Source organism: Elephas maximus, chromosome 6 (assembly GCF_024166365.1).
Source record: "Elephas maximus indicus isolate mEleMax1 chromosome 6, mEleMax1 primary haplotype, whole genome shotgun sequence".
NCBI classification, from domain to species: domain Eukaryota; kingdom Metazoa; phylum Chordata; class Mammalia; order Proboscidea; family Elephantidae; genus Elephas; species Elephas maximus.
This window is the reverse complement of record NC_064824.1, coordinates 99,182,963-99,209,387: the sequence shown is the minus strand read 5'-3', so window position 1 is coordinate 99,209,387 and position 26,425 is coordinate 99,182,963. Positions and strand designations below refer to the sequence as shown.

The following is a 26,425-nucleotide window of genomic DNA, read 5'->3' as shown; positions in this document are numbered from 1 at the left end:
ATTCCCCATCTGTACTGCATCCACATGACCATGTCATTCCGTGGGGGAAAAATGGAGCGCTGGGGAGCTGGCAACTCTTTTTGCCTTTTGCTTGCACTGTTGTAGCAAGTGAGTAAAGGCTTGACTGTAACTTTAAGTTTGGCCCATTGTTCTAATTGACCACATCTATATCTGATTGTTCAAAACCCACATGCTGAGCCAACCCACCTGTGAACCAAGATCGGGCTTTTCTCCATCAGCTTGTCACAGGGTCCCCTCACTCCACCATGTAGCACAGGCGTGAAATGAGGGAGAGGTGCTGATCCAACAGTAGCAGATAACTGGGCTCTGGGTTTCCAACTTACTTGTGCCTTTCATTCCCGCTTGTGCTTGATTCTGAATGTACCACTTCCATCTACTACTTTGCTGCTGAGTTTGCCTTGCATTTCAACAAGCTCTTCAGGTTATTTGTATGCATATTAAAATTTGAGAAGCACTCCATAGAAACAGACAAAAGGAGGGGTAGAGTGATAGCGTATTCCAGGCAGAGAGCACACAGGCAAAGGTGCCAAAATGAGAAAATGAAAGGGAAATCTAGATGGCAAAAGAGAGGGAGCAGGAGATTAAGCGGGAGATGTAGGCAGAGGCTAGATTGCGTAGGGCTCATATGCCATCTTAGGGATTTGGGACATCATTCTGGTAGAATGAAGAGGAAATCATGAAAGGGTTTTAGGCAGGAGAGCAATATGATGGTGCATGTGGGTATTCACACATTTATACATAACACTGGCTTTAATGTAGAAAATGTCTTGGAAGGGAGGCAAAATGAATTCAGGGAAATCAGGAGGAGACAATTCCAATAGTCAGGGGAGGAATGATGCTGGTTTGAAATAACATAGTAGTCATGGAAATAGAGTGAGAGGCAGATTTGAGAACTATCTATGAGGTGGGATCGAAAGGACTTCATGCCTGAATAGACACAGTGAGAGAATGGAGCATCTTGGGTCACTCCCCCATTCCTACTTAGAAACCTGACCTGAAAAGGAGATCTGTTTGAGGCACATTAAGTTTGAGGTGGAGTCCCTGGGTAGTGCAAATGGTTAAGCACTTGGCTGCTCACCAAAAGGTTGGTGGTTTGAGCCCACCCAGAGATGCCTCAGAAGAAAAACCTGGAGATCCACTTCCAAAAAATCAGCCATTGAAAACCCAATGAAGTACAGTTCTACTCTCTCACACATGGGGTCATCATGAGTCAGAATCTATTCCACAACAACAGTCATAAGTGTGAAGTGCCTTTGAGACATTCAAGCAGCAGCAAAGGGCAGGAGTTGGGTTTACAGAGCTTGAGCTTGAAAGAGAGAGGCCTGACCTGAAGATAGATTCAGGAGTCATCTGCTGCAATGGGAGTGAAGAAGTCACCTGCCAGGGAAAGGGTGTGGGGCAATGAGAAATGAGGGACCACGGCGCTCTTGGGAATTCCAACATTTATAGAGGTGGAATGGAGGAGGAGGAGTTGCCAAAGGGACAAGAGAGAGGCACTCACTGAAGACAGGGCAGAAATAGATCTAACCTTCTACCCTTGCCAACACAGCGGCCAGATTGATCTTTTAAAATATAAGTTCTTATTACTCTTCTATTCTGCATTTCACTCATTTTAAAAGCCCAGCACCTTACAGTGGTCTCAAGGCTCTGACTTACCCCTCATCAACTCCAGTCCAGCCAAGCAGGCCCCATTAATGTTCCACAAATGGGCCAGCTACCCTCTCTCCTTAGAGACTGTACTGTAGCTGCTCTCCCCCTGGAACGCTCTTTCTCTGGTTGTCTGCTTGGCTCACGCCCTCCCATCTTCATTTCCTCAGTGAGGACGGGCCTGACCTATTTCAGCTACAACCTGCCTCCTGCTCCCCTCACTCTCCATCTGCCTTACCCTGCTCTACTTTAACTTTTTCCCTCCACACTGATCTCCATCAGTCACACTCTGTAACTTACTGTGTTTTTTTCTTGACTGTCTCCCCTGACCAGAATATAAATGTCACAAGGGCAGGAATCTGTGTCTATTTTGTTTATTCATGTATTCCAGATGCCTAGATTAGGGCCTGGCACATAGTAGGGGCTCAATAAATGTATGTGGTAATGACAAGAAAATCTGCTCTTTGAAGGGAGATGCACATGTAACCACATTGAGAATGACCTTACTCATTACTCTGAGGCCACTGAAGAAGGGTTACAATCCCAACCCGGCCCAAGTTGACACTGCGACAGCGAGTAGACATCATACGTCAAGTCTCTAGTGCTTTGTATCTCAGTGCAGGCACTTCTCTCTGCAATTAACAGAACTGGAGTTTTCCAGTGATTACCTCTTGCTCGGTAGCCCTCTTTGGGGTCTGCATGTTACTGATTCTCACAACTTCCCAGCCATTCCCAAGTTTTCTGTTTCTCTCCCACATACGCTCTTTTAAAAAACCGAGATATAATTGATAGTTCACGTCATGGGTTGAATTGTGTCCCTCCAAAATACGTGCATCAACTTGGCTAGGCCGTGATTCCTGGTATTGTGTAATTGTCTACCATTTTGTCATCCGATGTAATTTTCCTATGTGTTGTAAATCCTATCTCTATAATGTTAATGAGATGGGATTAGTGGCAGTTATGTTAATGAGGCAGGACTCAATCTACAAGATTAGATTGTGTCTTAAGCCAATCACTTTTGTTTGTTTATTTATTTATTTATATTGTACTTTAGATGAAGGTTTACAGAACAAACTAGTTTCTCATTAAACAATACATGTTGTTTTATGACATTGGTCAACAACCCTACAACATGTCAACACTCTCCCTTCTCAACCTTGGGTTCCCTATTACCAGCTTTCCTGTCCCCTCCTGCCTTCTTGTCCTTGCTTCTGGGCTGGTGCACTGCTTTAGTTTCATTTTGCTTTATGGGCCTATCTAATCTTTGGTTGAGGAGTGAACCTTGGGGATGACTTCATTACTGAGCTAAAAGGGTGTCTGCGGGTCATACTCTCAGGGTTTCTGCAGTCTCTGTCAGGCTAGTAAGTCTGGTCTTTTATTGTGAATTAGGATTTTGTTCTACATTTTTCTCTAGCTCTGTCGGGGACGTTTTGTTGTGATCCCTGTCAGAGCAGTCAGTGCTGGTAGGTGGGCACCATCTAGCTGTACTGGACTCAGATTGGTGGAGGCTGTGGTAGATGTGGTCCATTAGTCCTTTGGACTAACCTTCCCCTTCTATGCTTAGTTTTCTTCACTCTTCCTTGCCCCTGAAGGGGTGAGACCAGTAGAGTATGTTAGATGGCTGCTCACAGTTAAGCCAATCTCTTTTGAGATATAAAAGAGAGAAGCGAGCAGAGAGACTGGGGGACCTCATACCACCAAGAAAGAAGTGCCAGAAGCACAGTGAGTCCTTTGGACCCAGGATCCCTGCGTGGAGAAGCTCCTAGGCTAGGGGAAGATTGATGACAAGGACCTTCCTCCAGAGACGACAGAGAGAGAAAGCCTTCCCCTGGAGCTGGCACCCTGAATTCGGACTTCCAGCCTCCTAGACTGTGAAAAAATACATTTCTCTTTGTTAAAGCCATCCACTTGTGGTATTTCTGTTACAGCAGTACTAGATAACTAAGACAGTTCACATAACCATAAAATTCATCCTTTTAAAGTATACAATTCAGTAGTTTTTAGTATACTCATAATGTTGAACAACCATCACCAGTACCTAATTCTAGAACATTTTCATCATCTCAAAAATAAATCGCATACTCATTAGCGCTCTCTGTTCCCTCCTCCCTCCTCTTCCCAGGCCCTGGCAACCACTAACCAACTTGCTGTCTCTCAGTTTGCTTATTCTGGACATTTCATATAAATGGATCAATTAATATGTGGCCTTTGTGTCAGGCTTCTTTTACTTAGCATAATGTTGTCAAGGTTCATTCATGTTATAGCATGTATCAGTACTTCATTCCTTTGTATGGATATACTGCATTACGTCTATCTATTCATTAGTTGAAGGAATTTAGGTTGTTTCCACTTTTTGGCTATTATAAATACTGCTGTATGAGCACTTGTGCTTAAGTTTTGGGGGGAACATATGCTCTCAATTCTCTTGTGTATATGTCTAGGAGTGGAATTGCTGGGTCATATGGTTACTCTATGTTTAACTTTTGGAAGAACTGCCAAAGAGTCTTCCACAGCAGATGCACCATTTTACATTCCACCAGCAGTGTATGAGGGCTCTAATTTCTCCACATCCTCACCAACACTCATTTTTCTTTTTTTTATTATAGACATCGTAGTGGGTGAGAAATGGTAACTCATTTTGGTTTTTATTTGCATTTTCCTAATGACTAATGAAGTTGAACATATTTTCATGTGTTTATTGACCATTTAGGGAGCTCTGATGGCACAGCAATTAAAGCACTCAGCTGGGAACCAAAAGGTTGGCCGTCGAGCCCACCACCTGCTCCAAGGGAGAAAACTGTGATAGTTCGCTTCCGTAAAGATCTACAGCCTTCGAAACCCGATGGGGCTGTTCTACTCCGTCCTACAGGGGTGCCATGAGTCAGAATAAACTCGACAGCAGTTGGTTTGGCTTTTGGTTTGTATTGTCCATTTATTTATCTTCTTTAGAGAAATGTCTGTTCAATTACTTTGTTCATTTTTAAATTAGGTTGTCTTTTTATTGTTGCATTAGAAGAGATCCTTATATATGCTGGATACCAAAAAGCCCAAAACGAACTCTTTGCTATTGAGTTGATCCCGACTCACAGTAATCCTATAAGACAGAGCAGAACTGCCCCATGTGGTTTCCAAGGCTATAAATCTTTATGGAAGCAGACTGCCGCATCTTTGTCGCGTGGAGCGCCTGGGGGTTCAGATCACCAACCTTTTGTTTAGCAGCTGAGCACTTAACTTAGTGTTCCCCTTTGGTCCACAGACTCTTTAAATATACTGTCTGGATCCATTCTGACAAGGAAAAGAGGGTGATAGCACATGGGAAAAAATGTAGAAAATTGCTTTTAACTAGACAGTATAATTTATGCTGGTGGATTCAAGCCAAATATGAATCACATACAAGTCATCATCTTCTATTCCACTCAACGGGATGGATCTGAGAGACAGTCATGAAGATTATCTTTCTAGAGGAAACCAGTTAGTATTTATACAATTTTAAAAATGATTTTTAAATTGCTTAAGCATATCTAACAAAATCTAAATGGAACATTTCAAATCAGCTTCATATAAAAGCAACACTCTGTAGAGTGATTTCTGAGCTGCAAAAATCTGTCTATCAGACTTAGCATAATAGAGCGTAGATATGGGACAGACTGCTGTGTCGGAAGAGTCACTCCATTTTCTCCAGAAGTTTATATCTGATTCACACAGGTATATTCCAAGGAACATAGGATCCAGGTGCATCTCTTGGGATCTAGAATGAGAGAACAAATAAGGATGTCTGCAACTTGGAAAATGTTTGTGACTTAGGCGAAATGCAGCAGAATATAAAATAGGCTAAAAAACACCCAGACGGTGACCAGGACAATGAGAAGTCTGGGAACTACAGCACGTGAAGTGTGGAGGAATCCACAAGAGGACTTTGAGTCAGGGCAGGGAAGCTACTAGAGTTATCATCTCATACTTGAAGAGAGACAAATGAAAAATGGAGGCTGTCATGGATTGAATTGTGTCCCCCCAAAATATCTTGTCAACTTAGCTGGATCATGAGCCCTAGTATTGTGATCTTGTCCACCATTTTATGTGATTTCCCCATGTATTGTAAATCCCATCACTATGACGTAATAAAATGGATTAGTGGCAGTTATACTGATGAGGTCTACAAGATTAGATAGCGTCGTCTTAAGCCAATCTCTTTTGAGATATAAAAGACAGAAGGGAGCAGAGAGACAGGGGGACCTCATACCACCAAGAAAGCAGTGCTGGGAGCAGAGCACATCCTTTGGACCTGAAGTTCCTGTGCTGAAATGCTCCCAGACCAAGGGAAGATTGATGACAAAGACCCTCCTCCAGAGCCGACAGAGAGAGAACGCCTTCCCCTGGAGCTGACGCCCTGAATTTGGACTTGTAGCCTACTAGACAGTGAAAGAATAAATTTCTCTTTGTTAAAACCATCCACCTGTGGTATTTCTGTTATAGCAGCACTAGATGACTAAGACAGAGGTAGTCTCTGTGTTTCTCCAGAGTGGAAGAGGTGATTAGTAGGGACTTAGGGAAAACGATAAAGGATACCACAAAGAGCCAGTGTGAAAGGAGGTACAGGAGGGGGCTTTCCCCTCAAATGTAAGGAATAATTAATAGTCAGAGGTGTAACTGTGAACAGAATGACTCCCTCCTATAACTGAAAATCCCATCACTAAAAATAACCAAGGGGAGCTGAGATATCTGCTGGGCAGGAGTGCTGCTGTAGGAAGTTGTTCTACCCTTGTTGTTTACTTTTTCACAGCAGGCTAGGACTGCTAGCCCAAAACCTTCCATTGCCAAACTCAAATTCTTACACATCCAATTGATTTAAATATAGTCAAAAAAACATATTTTTAGCCATTTAGAGCCTACTTACTTTGTATATCCTTTGAAACTACACCCAATATCTGCTAACCATTGATATGATAAACCCTGTAGCTCTAAAAGAGCCCTTGTGGCATAGTGGTTAAGAGCTCAGGTGCTAACCCAAAGGTTGGCAGTTTGAATCCACCAGCCACTCCTTGGAAACCCTAAGGGCAGTTCTACTCTGTCCTATGGGGTCACTATGAGTTGGAATCAACTCAGTGACAATGGGTTTTTGGGTGCAGGTAGCTATAAAAGATCCCAACCACTGCTGCCATTTGGAGCTCTCTAACCCAGAGACTCCCTGCCTTGCTGCTGAGTGGCTTCAGCGGCTGATGGGGTAGAGTTAAGAGTGCCCCATATTCTTCGTTTGAGTGATCTAGGTTCAGGGCAAAGTTCCTGAACTTCTATTCCTGACCAGGATACCCCAGAAGGGCACAAAACAAGGGTATGCGGTTGAAGTGCTTCATGAGAGGAACATAGAACTGATGGAATTGAACCTTCTTTTTTCAAGTAGCAGAGAACTGAACCCCACTGTGAGTCAGGCAGGGCTAGGCTGATGGAAAATGCAGCCCAAGGGACACAAGTTCAAGTGTCATTCTGCTCTTCTCCTGGTGAATGCCCTCAGTATTCCTGCCACATTTTCTCCCATGGAAAACCACCATGGTGAGTTAACGAAATTTGACCACAAGGACAGGGAGGGACCCAAAACCCAGAATTTTATAACTGTTTTTTTTCCTACTGGGAAGAACATACCATTTTTGTGAACTTGTCTTCACAGGCCATTCTAATCCTCTCTGGGGTCAGTGGACTACTGAGCTTCAACTGTCCAGAGACGCCTCTCTCTTGTCGTGCTGCACTCAGTGCGTCATGGATCGCAAAAAACACAGAACATCCCAGGAAGAGCCCAGACTCCCCCAGACCCTTGAAGGGGAAAAAAATCAACTAGATTATATCTTAAAAATACATATATATGTGCGTGTGTGTGTATACACACACACACGCACATAAATATATGGTATACGATATATATGATATATAGTGTATAATACTATATATGTATATATGTAACATATATAATGTATATATTACATATATGTGACTTTTTCATTTGAAAATAATTTTATTCTTTTGACCTCGTATTCCCATTCTTAGGATTCTAGCCTAAGGAAATAAACGCAACTAGAGAAAGCAGATACAGGCACGATGATGATTACTGAAAGACGAAAATCAGATACAACCTAATGCCAATAGTAGCTCATGTCAGATTTGAAGTATTATTTTCTTTCAATTTATAATGTTGTTAAATTGTTTCATAGTTAAAATGTTTAATAGGAACTTTTCTTCTATAATCTTGATTAAAAAAAAACAAAAACCCAAACAACCAAAAGATGAATGTAGCCCTGCCCTACACAGATATTATGCAAACATGCATTTATTCATAGAAAATATTCATAGAAAATAGCTTACCTTAGATGAATACAGGGTATTTGAGTTTTGAGATGGAGGCAACAAAGAAACATGCAACTCTGTGGGGATGTCACAGATGGCGGGGATTTTGTATTGGTTTGGACCACGTGTGTACAGGACACCCTTAGGAGAATAATTCAGCTCCTCTATTGTATAAAGTCCCATGCCTTGAATAAATGCTCCTTCAATCTGAGGTAAAAAATAGAATTTCCATGTATGAGAAAATATAGTCAACAGTCGTAACATTTCAACTTCATGCCGTTTGTTTGAAATTTTAAAACACAGTTTAAGAAGGTTTTCAGGGTGTCTTAGAGCGTGTCTCTGAAAGTTTACCTAAGAACTTTTCTAGACATTTTATTTGGCACTAAGTTCAAAGTCAAAGGACTTGGGATCTAATCTTGGTTTTGCTGCTGAAATTATAGCTCTCTGAAGAGGCCTTCAGAAGACAACCTGTAGCCCATACTCCCGCATTGGTTTCTGCCTATGAGGCAGCTAAGGTTAAGCAAGCACTCGCCTACTAACTGAAAGGTTGGTGATTTGAGCCAACCCAGGGACACCTTGGAAGAAAGTTTTGCTTCCGAAAGGTCACAGCCTTGAAAACTCTATGGAGTGAAGTTCCCCTCTGCAACACATGGGGGTCACCATGAGTTAGAATCTGCTCAACAGCAAGAGGTTTGGTTTTCGGTTTTATGAGGTAGCTGAAACCCAGTGCTGTTGACTGACTTGTCCACAGACACCAGCACACCAGTGAAGATCTCAGGTCTCAAGAATCCTGTCATCTCATCCCATCACATTGGCTTGTGAGCTGCCTGGCCTCACATGTCTGGACTCAGTTTCTTCCCTTGTGACAGGAGGGTTTGAAGTGTGTGCTCTCTAAGCTTTAGCACATTCCAGTTCTTAGTTTCATGTTGGCATGTGGTCAAAATTGCCTTTCTACATATTTTTCTGGTTTCTGGGTCTCTTCTTAGTTTACTTCTTTCCTGTGACCACATTTTCTCCACCTCATTCTCTATCCTTTGCTTCCATTAGCTAGGATGTCTACTAGCTGTCTATTACCTTGTTTTCTACAGTGAATATTAGATGAATCTTCCTAAAACTTCAGGCCACTCTCCAGGTCGAGTCACCTCTGCCAACTAAGTTAGGTGTCTGTCCTTGGAGAGCCTCAACCAACCCAGCCCTCTTTCATTCTCTAGCTTTGGCCTCATGGCCCACTCCTCTAACACGGGTGCCCACCATGGCCATCAGCCCTCCTCTCCTTGCCAGTTGAGAACACATGGGCCAAATTCTATGATTTTCTTTAGGTTGATTTCCTTCACTTTCCTCTGGCCCAGAATGCCCTTTCTCATTTTTTCCTTGACAACCTAGTCTATATCCACTTTCCCTGAAGCCTCGTTTGACTACTCCAACCCATACATTCTTCCTATTCTCCAGTGACAGCTGTTTGTACTACACAATGTCATGATTGAAGAATAAATTAGATTCGATTCTAAATTGAACTACAGTAGTGAACTGAACTGCCCACAGGTGTGAGGCAGGTAAAGAAAGTGAGTGAGGCTTCCAGGTGGGTCTTGTCATAGAATTGGAGAACAGGTGACTCTCTAAAGACACCACCACTACTCATCTCCAACTGACTTTCGCCTTGTAGAAACGAGGTCGAGTTGGCAAATTTACTGTTTCTTCAAGAAAATTTAAACACTTGAATTTTTATGAAAAGCAGTCTGTAATTTTTCAGTCTTGTAAATTATTTCAAATTTAAATTTAAAAAAATGTCTGTGGGCAAAATCCAGCTGCTTCCCTAATTATGTGATGTTTGTTAGCCTAACCTAACTTTAAATTCCTTGAAGATAGACCCTACCACATGCCCAAGACTCAGCACTAGATTTATTTCCCAGAGATTTGGGGGGTCATTTTGTCACCTCTAGGTTTGCCCTTGCCTCATCCAAGCTCCACGATTATAGACTGTATGTTTCTTCAAAAATTACCTAAAACACCTTTCACTTCCCCATTTAAATAAGAAGAGATTTGAAATCTGCGGAAGGCCTGACTAGAAAGATTTTGAATAAGGAGTAGAAAAAAATGAAGAATAAGCCAGATGGAATGTTTTCCCCACTGATTCCCAGAACAGCTTTGGCCTTTACAAACAAGAAGAGAGCAAATGAATTACACGTACCTGGCCTATGTCAAGGGCTGGATTTATACTGCAGCCAACATCCATGATAATGTCTGTTCTGACATTCTAGTAATAAACAAAAAAAGTTGAAATGTTATTTTAATGAAAACAGAGGAAGCTGAGAAGTAGATTGGCACTAGTATAGATCCTTTTTTGGAAGGCTATGTTACTTCAGGAGAAAGAAGCAACAAAGATTTCATTATGCGACAAAGAAGGGCTTTCAAAGTTATACAAATACCCATACCCAGTTTAAGCACTGGTTTCTCCTGCCCCCCTTGGAAACAATAAGGGAATAGTATTTACTTGACTTTAACGCAAGCTGAGTGATGCCACAGACTGAGTTTAATCCACTGAGACAGACATAACATAGGACACAGCAAAGAGAAAATGTCCATGGCCCTCATGATTCTTGTTGCAAAACTCTGTGGCTACCACACAGTCCAAAATCCATAGTCCTACTGGCTGAGGGATGTTTAATGAACCACAGAGTTCATGGTGTTTCAGCAAAAAAAAAAGTCTTTTTGAACAGTCATCTGCTGTTCTAGAGTTTTCATTTTTAGAACAGAGAAGAGATCAATCTGACATCACAGCTTGGTGACCAAAAGCTCTCATGAGGAGGACCACAGAGACCCAGCCAGGCTGTCAGTAACACCTTTGTTCTCCAGCTGGTCTACACCTTCCTTCACGTCTCATGTGGTCTCCACATGACAAACAGATTCTGCTTATAATTATTAATGGAACATAGGAAACCTGACAGATTCCTTATTTGATCTGGAACTTTCAACTAGCATTTTCCCTAAGAAATTATCATAACAAATATATACAAATATAAATAAATCTGTAATGATAATATATAATCATCCAGAATGTTTTACCATAATAAAACTTTGGGCACTTCCCTCCCTTATTTAAAGACATAATGAAATGTAACAATTTTTTCGACAGCAGTTAGCAAAGGTGACCTTCCAGGGGAGAGCAGACCTCAACCAGAGGTAAGGGGAGGTGCTCTGTGAAGTCTGCAGTGTTAGTGAAGGCTCTGCTTTCAAAGTAGCAGGCTTTCTGCTCTTTAATGATTTTCTTTTTGATAGGGCTAGAGAGAATGGTTCTAGACTGTGGCAGCCAGTATCCAAGATGGCCCTCAATGATCTCGTCTCCTGGTATTCATATCCTTGTGTGTGAACTCCACATTGTACCTGGGTTGTTCTGTGTGACCAATAGTATACAGAAGTGATAGTATGTCTTTTCCGAGATGAGGTTATAAAAGATTGCAGCTTCTATCTTGGGCACTCTCTCATTTATTTGCTTTCTCTCTGATCACTCACTCTGGGGGAAGCCAGCTGCTATGCCCTGAGAACACTCAGGTGGCCTATGGAGAAGTCCACATGGTGAAGAACGGGGGCCTCTGCCAGCAGCTAGTGAAGAACGGGGGCCTCCTCCAGCAACCACATGAGTGAGCTTGGAAGTGGATCCTCTAACCTCCATTGAGCATTGAGATGATTGTAGCCCCAGCTGACAGCTTGGCCACACCTTATGAGAGGCCATGACCTAGAATCACTCAAATAAGCCACTCCCAGATTCCTGACCCTCAAATGGTGTGAGCTAATAAACATTTGTGGTTTTAAGCTGCTAAATTTAAGGGATAATGTTACACAATAATAGCTAATATATAGATGTAGGGTCAAAGTGAGGGAAATTCTGTAGGAATAAGGACAATTCTATCAACATGAGGAGAATGGCTGAAAAAAAAGGCCTCCAGGGAAGGCCCTTGGTGAGAGGTGTTATGTAGCCTACCTGGGACTACAGATCTAGCTTTTATGAAGGCATCTGATAAAACTACTGAGCACATCTCTTTAACAGAGTTCAAATAAGTTATATGAACACACTTTAAGGTTTCATACCAAGGCTAATTATGACTTTGTTCTTATCAAGACTGAGGCATATATAGGATACAAGAAAAATCAAATAATTAAAAAGGATACTTTTATCAACTTTTTCTTTGAGGGAGAAGGATATAGAAATCAGTTAGCATGAGGGAACTTTCTACTGACCTCCCTAACACAGGGTAGCTACCCTAGGCCATAAAGCAGTGCTGAAAGCAATAATTGTTTAATGCCAGTCCAAGGTTCCCCAAAGGTGATCTGGTCTGAGCTAGTTAGCAAGGCCAGAATCCAGACAAGCCAGAAACTTAAATAGGTAAGTTTATTAAAAGTAAATATTAAATGGAATATTAAATAAAAACTTGCATCTGATCATAAGCCAAGAATGTAATCACAAGGGATGCTTGCCTCTTGGGTAGGTTTTGGAACAGATTATCACTGATGGGTAGCTTGGCTGCATGACAGCTTTGAGGGTATCATAGTACCATTTAATGTATTGATGATCATTTATTCTTATGGACAGTGGCTAGTAGGTGGCCCTGCCACAAGAGGAGAAACTCTGTAAGTCCTTACAGCAAGCAGGTGTGTGTATGCGAACGTGTGTGTGCATCTCTTCAGAACAACTCTTGAAAGCATTAGGGTGCTGTGAAGCCACATAAAGCAGAGCCTGGCTGGGTAAAAAGCTAGCCACTGTCTGCCCCTGTACTGGTCCCTGGCACTTGTTAGTGGCTTATAGATGCTTATGAAATACTTCAAAGATGTCATATGATCACATTTCACAAAGCAGGCCAACAGTCTATATGGATGCCCCTTTAGGCTGTGTTTCTTCTTCTAAGTGGTTTCTTTCCTGATATCATTTCAAAGAGCCTAGGAAATAAAGAAGAGGGGCCCACAGTTGTGTCCCATGGAAGCTGCCATACCACCAAGGCAACTGCCGAGCTTCTATTTCCTCCTGTTAATGCAGAGAAATGACCCTTAGGCCAAATCCATGGTACGGCTATACACTCAACTCTCATCAGGTTGATGGAATATGTGCAACTTGTGTGTATCTTAAGTGTGACTTGAAGACCTTTCCAACTGATACTGACCTTATGATCACCTGTCAGGCAGTCTATTTCGACCTCAGAACAGGCAGCTCCATATACAAAATATTCGAAGGGATGACCCTTGCCTTCCTCCCAGTCCATGTTTGACTCATAACCCCTAAAGGAAACAGAGTTCTTGAGGAGTGTTGTTAAGTGATCAAGCCCCCTAATCCCAGACCGTGATAAACAGACCCACAAGGAGCAGTGCTCAAGCTGTATGCACCGCAAACCAGAGGGAGACACTTGCATGATGCCAGGCCCAGCATGTAATGCTTGCTCAATACATTTTTTTTTTTCTGACTTAAAATTCTGATATTTTGTTCATCATGGGCATTTTTGCATTGTTTGATTTTTTTTTAAATATCACATTAAAATACTGTCTCCCACAGAAATGGGGAGAATGCTGACACATTGTGGTAAAGGAAACCAATGTCTTGGAACGCTTTATGTACGAACTATTGAATGGGAAATGAATTTGCTCTGTAAACTTCCACCTGATACACAATTAAAAAAAATATATATATATCTGTCTTCATTACTGGGATTTTGGCATCCTCTTAGATTGGTACTCCCTGGCACCACCTGCAAGTCCCTGGGTAAGCCACCCCACTCTGCCTCTCAGCTGCTGGGAAGAGCAGGACCAGTGACATTCCACAGAGAGGTGGGTTTACGTGGGATTCCGTTTACCTTTGTTGCCAGTTTGTTCAATATGACCGTGTTATTTTAGTAGTCGTTTTAGGGCTTATCGTATACTTCTTCAGCTTATCACAGACCCCACTTCCAGCATAGCCTGAGGGCCTTACAACTTCCCTTCCTATCCCCAGGCCTTTGTGACACTGCCCTACACTTAACTAAGTTTGTTACAAACCCCGTATTACCCTGTCCTTATTTTTGTTTAAACAGCCAATTATCTTTTAAAGAGAGTTACATAAGAAAAGGTACATATTTCCCCACAGTTAGCACTTCTGGTGACCTCCTGCCTTTGTGCAGGCCTGTGTGGCCACCTCAGGTGTCTGTCTTCCTCTGCCTGAAGGACTTCCCTCAGCGCTTTCTCTGGTGTGGGTCTGTCGGTGGGAAACTCTGCTTGTCTGTATGAGAGTCTTTTTATTTTGTCTTTGTTTCTGAAGGATATATTGGCTGAGTATAGAACCCTAAGTTGATGAGGTATTGTCTTTTTTAGTACTTCCAGCTTGCGTTGTTTCTGATAAAAAAGCTGTTGTTTTTTTCTTTGATTCCTGCTACACGTCTTTTTTTCCACTGGGTTTGAAGCTTCTCCCTCTCTCACTGCTTGGATCAATCTGACTGTGATGTGCCTTGGGGGATCCCCTTTTCTATGGTGTGTGGGCTCCTGAGCGTAGAGGCTTCCCAGGCCCAGCTCTGCAGCAGCTTTTTCCTGCACCAGTCTTGGCACTTGTGTAGGAGTGTCTCTGGGAAGGCACCTCCCTGTGAACAGCCTTCCCTTACACCCCAGAGGGCAGATGTCCAGCACCACAGCGGCCTCGCTGCCACCCAGTGACCATGGCCGTGCCCTTCCGACAAGGCCTGCATCTCAGCCCTGGGGGGTATATCCTCTCTGGTGCTCTATTTCAGCCCTGGGGGTAGCAAATATCCATATATTTTTATATCTGTTAGTCCCGTATTCTTCAGGGTGCTCCTTGTTTGTTATTAACCAATTCCTCCTTTCTCCAACCACGTTACAGATAAAAATTCTTTACATTTTCTCTGTTCAAGTTACTGGGTGGTTTCTTTTTTCTGGTTGGACCCAGACTGATACAATTCTGATTGCTCAATTATTCCCCTCATTGTGGGTTGTATTTTCCTGTGTCTTTTTGTACCTGACATGACTAAGGTAGGCTGAGGAAGCAGGAAGTGGAGAGAGAGGCCTGCCCCAACGGCTGCTGGGAACACATTCATCCCTAGAGGAGGCCAGAGCAGACTAAGGCTGAGGGCAGACGGATCAGGCCGAGTTGCCCAAGGGCCTCCTTCCTTGGGGTTAGGTCCTTCAGAGGGCCAGTGAGGATCCCGGACAACTAGGCCCAGCAGTTGAAGCCACCTCTGCACCCTTTTGCCTTAGCTGTGGGGGCCACTGGCGAGTGGGGAAGTGAGTCTCTGCTGAGCTCAAAGAAGGTTTATTGGGCAGGAATTCAGGCAGCAGAGGGGCCGTGCCAGGGAGGCCTGGAAACAAGGGTGATATGGGCAAAGGACCCTGTCCCACTGGGACCCACCATGGGGGCAGAAGGCCCAGTGCAAGCTGGGGAGATGGGGTGGGAGGTGGATGCACTGTCCCAGGGCGAGCCACTGCAAGCAGCAGGATGCTGTGGCCTCAGCCTGCCCTGAGAGCACGGTGCTGGCCCCTGTGGTGGCCTGTCAGGTTTGGGTGCCCCCCAGGCCTCTGTGGCCCCTCCCTTCCCTTCTCGGGGTGGCGAGTGGCACTAGAGCCTGGCCCCAGGCGGGACACGCTGTCCTCCGATTGCCGAATGCTCGGCGCGGTGCCCGTCCCCAGGTGGGACACGCTGTCCTCACATTGCCAAATGCTCGACGAGGTGCCCGTCCTCAGGCAGGACATGCTGTCCTCCTGTTGCTGAATGCTCGACGAGGCGCCCTTCCCCAGGCAGGACACGTTGTCCTCCCGTTGCCGAATGCTCAAGGAGGTGCCCATCCCCAGACAGCACATGCTTTTCTCCCGTTACCGAATGCTCGGCACAGTGCCTGACCCACTGGCCACACTGTGGAGGACAAAGAGGACATCATCTGCCTGTACCCAGGTCAGAGTTCGTGGGTCACCAAGAGGCCACGGTCAGCCCCGCTGCTGTGCAGGGCACCAGTCTGTGTCTGGGTAGAGGAGGCAGTGGGCGGACTTAAACCGAGTGAGGTCCTGCCGCAGGCTGAAGCCTCCGGCCATGTTCACCACAATTCACCACATTCTGAGGTTCTCTGGACCCCCATAGCTCAAGCTGACCTGCTGGAGCACAGCATCGGCTGGCAGCCGCAGCAGGTTCTCCAGGTGTGAGTGGAAAAGTGGGCTGTGCAGCAGACGCGTGCCCAGGAGCCCCTCCACGATGTAGCCCGCGGGTACAGTAGTCCCGGAGCCGCACCCGCTCAGCCGTGCACATGAAGCTGCCCAGACCAGCCCACGGGCTCATCTTGAGGGCGAGGCCTCCGCTGAGGCAGAATCCAGCCCCACCGGTGGCAAACCAGAACTTGACCGTGGTGACAGTGCCACCCCCTGGGGCCTGCTCAGTGGCCTCGATGGGGTGGTCCAGGCTGGACCGCCCCAGGTACACGTCCTGGCTGGGTGAGAAGGCCAGCAGCCGCAGCAGGCTTCCGGGGTTCACCTAGTTGTCATCATCCACGTGGCAGAACCACCTGCGCCCCGACTCGATGAAGAACGTGTCGTATTAATTCCCATCTTGCAGCAGAGCGCCTGGTGGGTGTGCACAGCGGAGCGGTTGGTGTTGATGACATGACCGCCCCCCTGGAGCTGTAGCTCGGGGTCATCTCCGTCAGTGAAGGTGAAGGTCTCCAGGTGCGCAGCAGCAGCCCCAGGCGCGGCCCGTGGTTCTTCCGGGTGGTCTTGCCGGCGATGAAGACGTCGTCTGTGAGCAGGTCGGCGGCAGACCCGGTAAGGGTGGCAGCGGGGGAGGGGGCCGGCGGGCCTGGGGCCAGGGGCGGGCAGACGGGGCAGCGGCGGCACCAGCAGCAGCAGCAGCAGCAGTGCAGCCAGGGCTGCCGAGAGCGCGAGCCAGGCCCTGAACGGAGCCCCCTGCGCCCGGTTCATGAGGCCGCTCGCGACCCCCGGCGGCTGCCCGCGACCCCCCTCAATAAATCTGTTGAATAAATATTTACTTCTTTCTTATTAAACTTGACTGATAAAAACATCCGATCACTACCAACCAATGCCTCCTCGCCCCTGGAGTTGGCTGCTGACTTTCTGATTATCCATCCTGTTGCTGCAGACTAATGTTGGATCATGTAGTCCCACTGTCATCGGAGTCCCTGGGTGGTGTCATCAGACTTGGGGAATTCAACTTGCATTTTACACCAAACACTTTTTCAAAGATGCACTTTTGCCGGCATTGTCTGCCTTTCTGGCTCCAGGATTCAGCCTTCTGTGTCAGCGATCAAGCTCTGTGGTGCTTGTGCCCTGACACTACTCTGGCCTCTCATCTTCAGGTCCCCAGGCCAGCTCTGTCCCTAAATCTTCTCCAATGACACCAAATGAATGTCAAGGGCAGAAGAAATGTATAGGCGAGCAACATGCCAGAACTCTCTATCCCTCTTCTCTCCTCTGCTTCCCAGCCCAGAGGTGGCCATCAAAAATGCCATTACAAATGCCTTGTACCATTTACACCAGTGCTTGTTCCTGACAGTCAGTGACCAGGACTCCCATAATAACTGGCAAAGTGACAAAACCAGGTAAGGCTTTCTATACCACCCTGCTCTCTAATGCCTTCCACCCTCCATTTATAATAATTTGATAAATTGTTTTCCAAAGTGTGTGCATTTCATCTGTTCCACATTTTGACAACATGTGTTATTGTCAAATGTTTTAATTTTTGCTAATCTAGAATATGTAAAATGGTGTCTATTTCATTATGGGTTTAATTTGCTTTCCCCTAACTTTGAGCCCTGGTGGCGCAGTGGTGAAGAGCTCAGCTGCAAACCAGAGTCGGCAGTTTGAATCCACCAGCTGCTCGCTGGAAACCCTATGGGGAAGTTCTACCCTGTCCTAGACGGAGGCTATGAGTCGGAATTGACTCGACAGCAATGGGCTTGGTTTTTGTATTTTCACTTTATACTTTAACTTAAGGGACTGATTCAGTTTTCACCAAAAGGCCAATCGCTGCTGTGGTTCCTAAGCACTAATCCCCAGAGGACTTTCTAATATCACCTAGTATGATCTGAATCATCAAATCAGATGAATTTGATTTGCATGCCTATTGTGCCCAACTTTTAAAAGGCTTTCTGGATACCTGGATTAAACTAGCAGCTAAATGTTCTTTATAAAAAGTAGAAGGTACAAAATCAATTTTTGCAAAGTTGCAAACAGAACTGAAATGCTTCCTCAAGATACCAAGATACCCATACCAACATATAGATATATAGTATGTGATTGAAAGGACTACTTACCTGAAGTAGCCAATAGCTGAGAGACTAATGCTTTCATCAAAAGCAGCCTGTGCCTGTGAAGGAAGAGTACAACATGAAACAAGGATGCTTAAAGAAAAAATTAAAAAAATTTTAATTTTACTATGTGTTAAGTAAAGCTATCAGCACTAATAACTGGGAAGGACCAAGATTAATTTATTCAGTTCAGCATTCTCTATCTCTGCAGGCACTGGTAGTATATGACTTGTAATAACAATTTTTGTTCAATGCATATGATTGTAATAAATGTCTGCTGTAGTACCTTAGAAACTCTATGGGGCAACACTTATAGACTGGACTATAGTGTTTTGCTTATAAAGAACTTCACTCAGTCATCTGGAAAGACTTAACCTATTAACACAGGATATTTCAGGAAACAATGGTTGGCTGGGCATTTAATTTTAATATCATGTATCCACAATAGTCTTAGGAGTGGAGAATAATTTTGCTAAGTTGTACCATTTACACCAAAAGTTCTCCTGACTGCAGTGCACACAGCTGACTACTAGACAGCAAAATGGGGAGATCTGTCCAAGACCCCAAGCCTGAGAGGAAAGAAGGTGATAAGTGCTAACATTAGAGAAGAGGCTGGGCTGAGTGATACCATTCCATGGTGGTGGAGAACTAACTCTCTCATATTGCATCTCTCTCCAGCTTTCTCCAGCCAGGCTCTCAGCCTTCCTGGGCTCAGGCGGCACAAAAGGCAGATGGGAGAGATAAATATGCCCTGAGAGGATTGAGAGCTTCCATGAATATGAATTGTAGTCCTAACTCTGTGGAATATCTGGAACCACTTCTAAGTAGGACTCCTCAAATGTTACTTCCCCCAGACCTGTGCTTTTAATGTTGCAAAGACGGACACTCTGGAACTGTAAGCACAACACATGCCCTTAGCCTTTATTGAAATCCGTTCCACACCATCTGGTACTTTACAGCCTATTACTTTGAAAACTTGCTAGTTGATTTTAGAATGTGTGTTTTCTAACTAGACTGTACGTAGATCAAAGGAAGTGGTTGAATATCTTTCCATTCCGTTTAGTGCCTAGTACATGTTGAACACATACCTGATGTCTTGGCTTCCTATTTTTAAGTGAGTGCTTGCATGCTTTTATTTTTATAGAATGATTCTAGTGTTGTTTTTCCATTTTAGGAACAGCAGAAGCACAGAGATGAAGAACAAACAGATTTCAGGCTGTTGTCTAGAAAATGGCTAGGTTCCATAGGAAGAAACATTACTTCATTCTTTCTTAAAACAGGAGTTCTGGACAGAAGAACTAGGTTTTCCTCTAATAGCCAAAGAATCCATGGATTCTTTCCTGATGCAAGACTTCCTCCACCATGTTATGATAGGACTTCCACATGCTGAGAGCCAACCCACCCAAACCCACTGTCATCAAGTTGATTCTGACTCATAGCAACCCTATAGGACAGAGTAGAACTGCCCCATACGGTTTCCAAGGCTGTAAATCTTTACAGAAGTAGACTGCTACATCTTTCTCCTGCAGAGTGGCTAGTGGGTTCAAATCGCTGACTAGCAGCCAAAGGGACTCTTGTTTCTCACCATGCAACTGTAGTACCTTTTAAAATGCCCTTTCTGCAGACACTTAATTCACACATATCTCTCTCACTCTCCCCCTTCCTTTTTTTTCTAACATAAAACACAGAGAAACAGTGATTCTCACCCAGTCCTTCCAAGTGCCTTGAGGATTCTTGATGATGATGGGTTCAAGGCGTTTTAGAAGAGTCTGACAAGCATCCTAGGATTATTTTTTTTAATTAAAATTATGATCATAAAATGGCAAAGAAAACACACAGATCAGCATCACATTTATTAAGCAAACCAAGGCCTGTGTCCAAGTTCAGATAGCTGGTAAACAGCAGTGCTAGGATTTGAACCCTGGCAGTCCATGTCTGACTCTGAGCTCTAACTTGCTACATATACTGGTCTCTGCCTTGAGCTCATAGTTTAGTGCAGTGGTTTTCAAGCTGGGAACATTTCCCAATGTCTGGAGACATTTTTGATTTTCACTATTGGGGAGTGGGTACTACTGGCATCTACTGGGTAGAGTCCAGGGGTGCGTGAAATATCCTATCATGCACAGGACAGCCTCCTACAACAAAGAATTACCCGGCCCAAAATGTCAACAGCACCGTGATTCAGAAACCCTGGTCTAGTGGAGAGATAGACATGCAAACAACAATTTCAAAACAACATGATATAAACCCTTACAGAGGCTTATTTAAGAGGCCCAGGGGAACATGCAGAAAGAAGAAACCAGCCCTGTAAGAAGGGGGTGTAAACAGTTTGTGAGCTAGGCTTCAAAACAGACCATCTAGGATGGGGGCCAGATCGTAAGGGATTTAGATGGCGCGCTAAGAAGTCCGGACTTAAAAGGAAAACCACTGGTCAACTAGAAGCCAGTGTTTTTAAACACAGCATGGTCAGCTTTGATTTGTGGATGAGTTCACTCTAGCAGTGGCATAGAAGACAGAGTGAAAGGCAGTGAAGCTGGTGGTGGAGAGACAGAAAGCCAGTGGCCCTGGGCAAAGGTGGGAGTCTGAGCTGAAGCAGTGATATCGATATAACACCGAGGTAGAACTGAAAGAACCTGTTGACCAGTTAGATGTCAGGAGTGAGGGAGAAAAAAGAGACGCTGTTTCCAGCCCAGGAGACCCACTGTATGTGGTACCACTGACTGAGCCAGAGAGACTGGAAGGAGCAGCATTCACCAAAAGGTTGTGGGAAGGAGATAAGAGACAGGTTAAGGTGCACCATCTTCTCAGCTCCACTAACCCTCACGGGATTAGTGATTAGGATGGTGATTTTTACCTTTACTGCCAACCCATTGAGATCCGCCACCACTGACCCTCCGGAGATATTTGCATTAGGGATGGTTTCTGTGCTTGTTCCACGAAGGTGAACATTTGACATTGGCATTCTCAATTCACGACTGGCCACCTGGATTGTAGAAGTGTTTCTTTTTAAATGCAGAACTCTGGTTATAACAGACCAGCACATGTGAGAAGCCCTCCTATGCACAATGGGGACCAGAGTGCAGAAGCACGAATTTCTGTTAGCAAATAACCACACAAAGTTCCTCTTTTCTAAAAACTCTGTAGCCAGCCTAGACCTCAAACGTTGAGCTCACTTTCTTTTCCTTTGATTTCCTCCTGTGCAATAGCTTCAGGAAGAGGAGCTGAGGCACCACAATCAGGCAGGAAGAAACATTTTATGTCTTTATAATTATGAAATAACAACTTCAAGGCCTCTGCTGCCACTATACTCTGGGAAATTCTAGCAAAGTTGGCCTTGTCCACCATAGGAGATGCATTTCTTGTGACTAGAAAAAAGAGCACTCCTTAGGAGAAAGGACAAAGGGCTTGGAAAAGCAAGCAGCACCAAGACGTAGAGGGAAGGAGTTGGCACCTGGGCTGCACGCTGACGTAAGGACTTAACCAGCTGCTTTAGTCTTCCGTTATTTTTAGTAGTGGAGAGCAAAATTATATTGCTAACTTGAGCTGACCTAAAATTCTCCTCTTTCCCCCTAGCGGTATGGCTTAATAGAATTTGCCCACAAGTGCTTCAAGGACACCGGCATACAGAGTCCTTCTATAACCCTTGCTTTCCAGAAGACTGGATACACAGAGAGCACAGACTTAGGACATAAAGGTCTCTGGTGGCTCAAGAAGGAAAACACAGAAAACACCACGAAAGTGGGGAACATTATGAATGGACAATTCTCAAGTGGCTGATAACAGGAAACAAAATATATATTCAACATCTTTATAATCAGAAAAATGCAAATTAAACCAATAATGAGATACTATCACTCACCTATCAAATTACCTAAGATTTAAAAATATCCATAACATTTGTGATGGTTAATATTATGTGTCAACTTGGCTAAGCTAAAATTCTCAGTGGTCTGGCAGACACTATGTATCATCTCCCATGTTGTGATCTGATGTGAGCAGCCAATCAGTTGGAAGAGGAGTTTCCTTGGGGGTGTGGCCTGCATTCATGATATAAACTAATGTTTTGTCAAAGCTCACTCTTTCGATCCTGCATTTGTCTCATCATCCTCTGACCTCCAGTTCTTGGACGGTGAGAAGCCTTCAGCCTGATGCCTGACCTGCAGATTTTAGGTTTTGTCAGCCCCTGCAACCACATGAGTCAGGAAAAGCTGTCAGCCTGCCACCTGACCCACAGACTTGAGACTTGACAGTCTCCATAATTGCATGAGCCATTCTTGAAATAAATCTCTCTCTCTATATATATATTTTTATATATATTTAGATATGCACTTCGCTGGTTTTGCTGTTCTAGAGAACCCAGCGTAAGACAACATTCAATGTTGGTGTAATGAGATGGATACTTTCTAGAAAACAATTTGGTAATATGGGTCATACCCTGTGTCTCACACCTTGTGACCCAGAAATTCTACTTCTAGGAATCTATTTTAAGAAAATAATCATTAATACAATCATAACTTTATGTACAAGAATATTCATTGAAGTGTTCAACAATCGGGGGAAGGTTAAATAGATTATACATACACCCATTCACTAAAAATCAAGATTGTGAGGAATTCTTAATGACAGGAGCAGGGCTTCAAGCTGGTTAGTTCCAGCCGGAACCCCTGCTGAGGGTCACTATGAGTCAGAATGGACACAATGGTAACAGGTTTGTTTATGGGTTTTTAACAAGTTCTCAGGCGATGCTAATGGTGCTGGTTAGGGACCAATTCAGAGAGCCTCCAGTAGAGCAGCGGTTCTCAAAATTTATTATACGTAAGAATCACCTGGAATCTTGTTAAACTGCAGATTCTGATTCAGTATATCTGAGATAGAAATGCAAATTCTCAGCAGGAGTTTGAACTGGAATGAACATGTTCGAAGCCCTGGATGGGAGAAAGTGCTCACTTTATATATGGATAGATGGAAAAAAAGGCTACAAAATGATATAAACAGCATATTAGTGATTTTTTGGAAAAGAAAAAAAGACATGATGGAAAGACAAATCCAAAACAGTGATTATTGCTAAATGGTAAAATTTGCATATGGTCTTTTTTTTTGTTCTTTAATTTTTTCTGCCTCTCCCAAAATGTTTACAATCTACAACATTACTATTACGATTAGAGGTATGTAAACAGTAGCTAAAAATTAATCTAGAACAGGTAAACCAAAATAAATGTGGTAAAGCTTGGTTAGAAATATTAAATGCGATTTATACAATCTATTGTTCTGAGTCTTTAATATAAAAAAGCAAGAGATAACACAATATGTCAGAACTTATACATCTTTTTATTGCCCAACAAAGGCTCAAAAGGAAAACTCACTTGTTAATATAGCCAAAGGAAAGCAGTAAATAAATACACAATTTTCTTTAGCAATAAAACCTAAGATTCTTGAAAGAAAAAAAAAAAAATTTTTTTTTTTAGGCCACATTATTTTGGGAAGCTCAGTTACAAAACTGGCTTGTTTACCAGTTTCTGTTAATAGCTTAGTAGCTTAAATTGTCAAAGTTCATGTCTTCTATCTTCTTTCTTTTTATTTCTCTCACACACATTATCTACAAATACATACCCAGCTTAATCCAATTATTTGTGTTCTTACCTGAATCATTTTAGTATGGACTCCCTGCCCCATTTCAATTCCACCATGAGTCACCAGCACAGACCCATCTAGGTAAATGTGAACCAGGGCAGCAGCCTAAGCAGAAAAGAGAAAAACAGTTCCCATGATCTTTTTGACTGACACTATCAAATATCATGTCAAATAAAACACTTTTCTTGGAAACAATCCCTTCCTTTCCGCCCCCCATCCCCTGCCAAAAACATACAGAGACCTTTTGCCCACTGCCCCGAGAACACTGAGCAGAACCAGGGCAATGCCAGGACAATGGTGCCTCAAGGCTGTCCTCAAAAGGCCATCTTGTCCCTGGATAGCTTTGAGTATGTTCCCTGCACTACTGTTTCCTAAGGAAAACATCTGAACACACTGGTACCTCCAAAGATCCCCTCACCCTGGGGCTCAGCAACATTCCAGGCTGCTTTCTTTTGGAGAGGGAAAGTTTTAAAATGCAAAGATAAGGGTACACAGGCTGGGGAAGAGGGAGGATAATTGTGTGTACACATATTTTCATAGTTTTAAGTGTGTTGCATAAAAGCTCAAATAAAAATCCAAATAAGCATGGGACAGGTAGGCCTTCAAACAGACAGTTATTTTTTGCTGCAAAATGAGCTAAAAAAAAAAAAAAAAAAAGACCAAACCCACTGCCGTCGAGTCGATTCCGATTCATAGCAACCTATAGGACAGAGTAGAACTGCCCCACAGAGTTTCCAAGGAGCGCCTGGTGGATTTGAACTGCCAACCTCTTAGTTAGAAGCCGTAGCACTTAACCACTACGCCACCAGGGTTTCCAAAATGAGTTAAGCCCATCCTAAATCATCCTGGAACAGAATTACTGAGAGTTGGAAGGGAACTTGGAAGCAGTCTTGTCTAACTGTGGCTCCAGAAGGAACCAAACTGTTAGCACAGAATCAAAGTTGCCTGGTAATCAGAAACACTCAGACTCTCAGCTAAACATGTTTTATAGTTAATAAGAATGTGCCTTCTTAGAAGTCTGCCCATGCTAATACGGGATATGGAAAGATTCCAAGGGACTGCAGAAAACAAGGATGGTGTCTTTGCTTTGAGTCTCCAGTGTAAGAGCAATATCGACAACATACGGTCCTAGAGAAAATGTTTCTAAGGATCCCACGGTGGTTCACGAGGTCCTGCAAGGCCTGTCATTGCAGTTGTTCAGCTGGGAAGTGCCAACTTCTGGTTGTCTTGGGGGCCGACCAATGTTCACTTGAAGATAACCCTCTGTTAGCTACGTTTACTAATATCTAAATTCCTAGGCAAAGTGGCATAATAATCTAGAATTTGTAAAGTCAGAGTCTTCAGAAAGTTCTGGTGACAAACTAATTGCACTGAATAAACGTAAAATTTTAGTAGGCCTTAGTTGCTCACTTCGATTAGCCGTAAGTAAGCCTGGTCATAAGCAGAAGGTGATGGAATTGCATGTGAATCACCAGATAGTCCCAAGGAAAGGCTTGTATTCCTAGGTCAGTTCTCCGCCCACCAGAAAGACCTTCTCAGCCACCTGTGGGCTGTGGACCACTGCCCCTCTATAGGTATCCAAAGGCTCCCATTACTGCAGTGAATGACAAGCAAAAGCCTTTACCGTTCCAAATAAGACACATGAAAGCAGCCTCTGGCTGACAGCAGGTGTGAGCAGATTAGGACTGTATTGGGAAAATGGGGGTTGTTGTTGTTAGCTGCCCTTGAACAGGCCCTGGACTCATGGTGACTCCAGGTGCAATGGAATGAAATGCCACCCAGTCCTGGACCATCCCCATGATTGGCTGGACCCTTGTGATCCATAAGGTTTTCAGAAATAGATCGCCAGGCCTTTCTTCCTACTCCATCTTAATCTGGGAGCTTTGTTGAAACCTGTTCAGCATCATAGCAACGTTCAAGCCTCCACTGACAGAACAATAACTGAACCCAGGTCTCTCATGTGGAAGGCAAGAATTCTGCCGCTAAACCACCACTGCCTCAGATGGGGACACAGAGGAACTATTTCTCTAAGGACAAAGGCACATTCACCATCCAAGGGAGGACCTGGGAATCTAGAAGTTGTCATGACAGCCGTAATTCTTATGCCAAGAGTCGTGGGAAGATACAGCAGAGGCTGTTTTATTGTCTATTAACTCATCACTCCTGGAAACATCATCTTGTGCTCCTGGTAATTTATTTTCAAAATAATAAAGATCTGCCACAGAGAGCCCAGAGCTGGCCGCACTGCAGTCAGCGGCAGCGGAAGCCCCTGGGCTCCATCCTATTGCACTTCATTGTATTTGTCTAGATGTGAGACCTCTGAGGGAAGGACCACCTCCTAAGGCATCCCTTGGAATGTAACATAGTCTCACATGTAGTGGGGGCTCGATAAATGTTTGACAAATAAATTTGCACTAGCATAGCCATCTGATCCCTTTCTTAAGCTTGTAGACCCTGTATTTGGCCTCCTTGGCTCTGTGAGCAGAGTGTGGGTGTGATTTGTAGTGGGACTTGTCACA

The 26,425-nt window shown here is 43.9% G+C and overlaps 1 protein-coding gene and 1 pseudogene across 1 annotated transcript in view; both read right to left on the bottom strand.

Moving 5' to 3' along the window:
• Positions 1-32: 32 nt before the first annotated feature.
• Positions 33-26,425, bottom strand: part of LOC126077961 (aldehyde oxidase) — a 96,382-nt gene continuing 69,989 nt past the window's right edge. Inside the window, exons 27-35 of the mRNA XM_049887766.1 lie at positions 23,916-24,011; positions 21,130-21,258; positions 19,982-20,056; positions 18,282-18,334; positions 13,155-13,269; positions 10,190-10,255; positions 8,020-8,208; positions 7,306-7,473; positions 33-5,416 (exon numbers count right to left, since the gene is read on the bottom strand). Coding sequence (XP_049743723.1) covers positions 5,366-5,416; positions 7,306-7,473; positions 8,020-8,208; positions 10,190-10,255; positions 13,155-13,269; positions 18,282-18,334; positions 19,982-20,056; positions 21,130-21,258; positions 23,916-24,011 — 942 coding nt within the window. The 3' untranslated portion in view covers positions 33-5,365. The remainder of the gene's footprint in view (positions 5,417-7,305; positions 7,474-8,019; positions 8,209-10,189; positions 10,256-13,154; positions 13,270-18,281; positions 18,335-19,981; positions 20,057-21,129; positions 21,259-23,915; positions 24,012-26,425) is intronic.
• LOC126077965 (beta-1,3-N-acetylglucosaminyltransferase radical fringe-like) lies at positions 13,276-18,260 on the bottom strand (annotated as a pseudogene).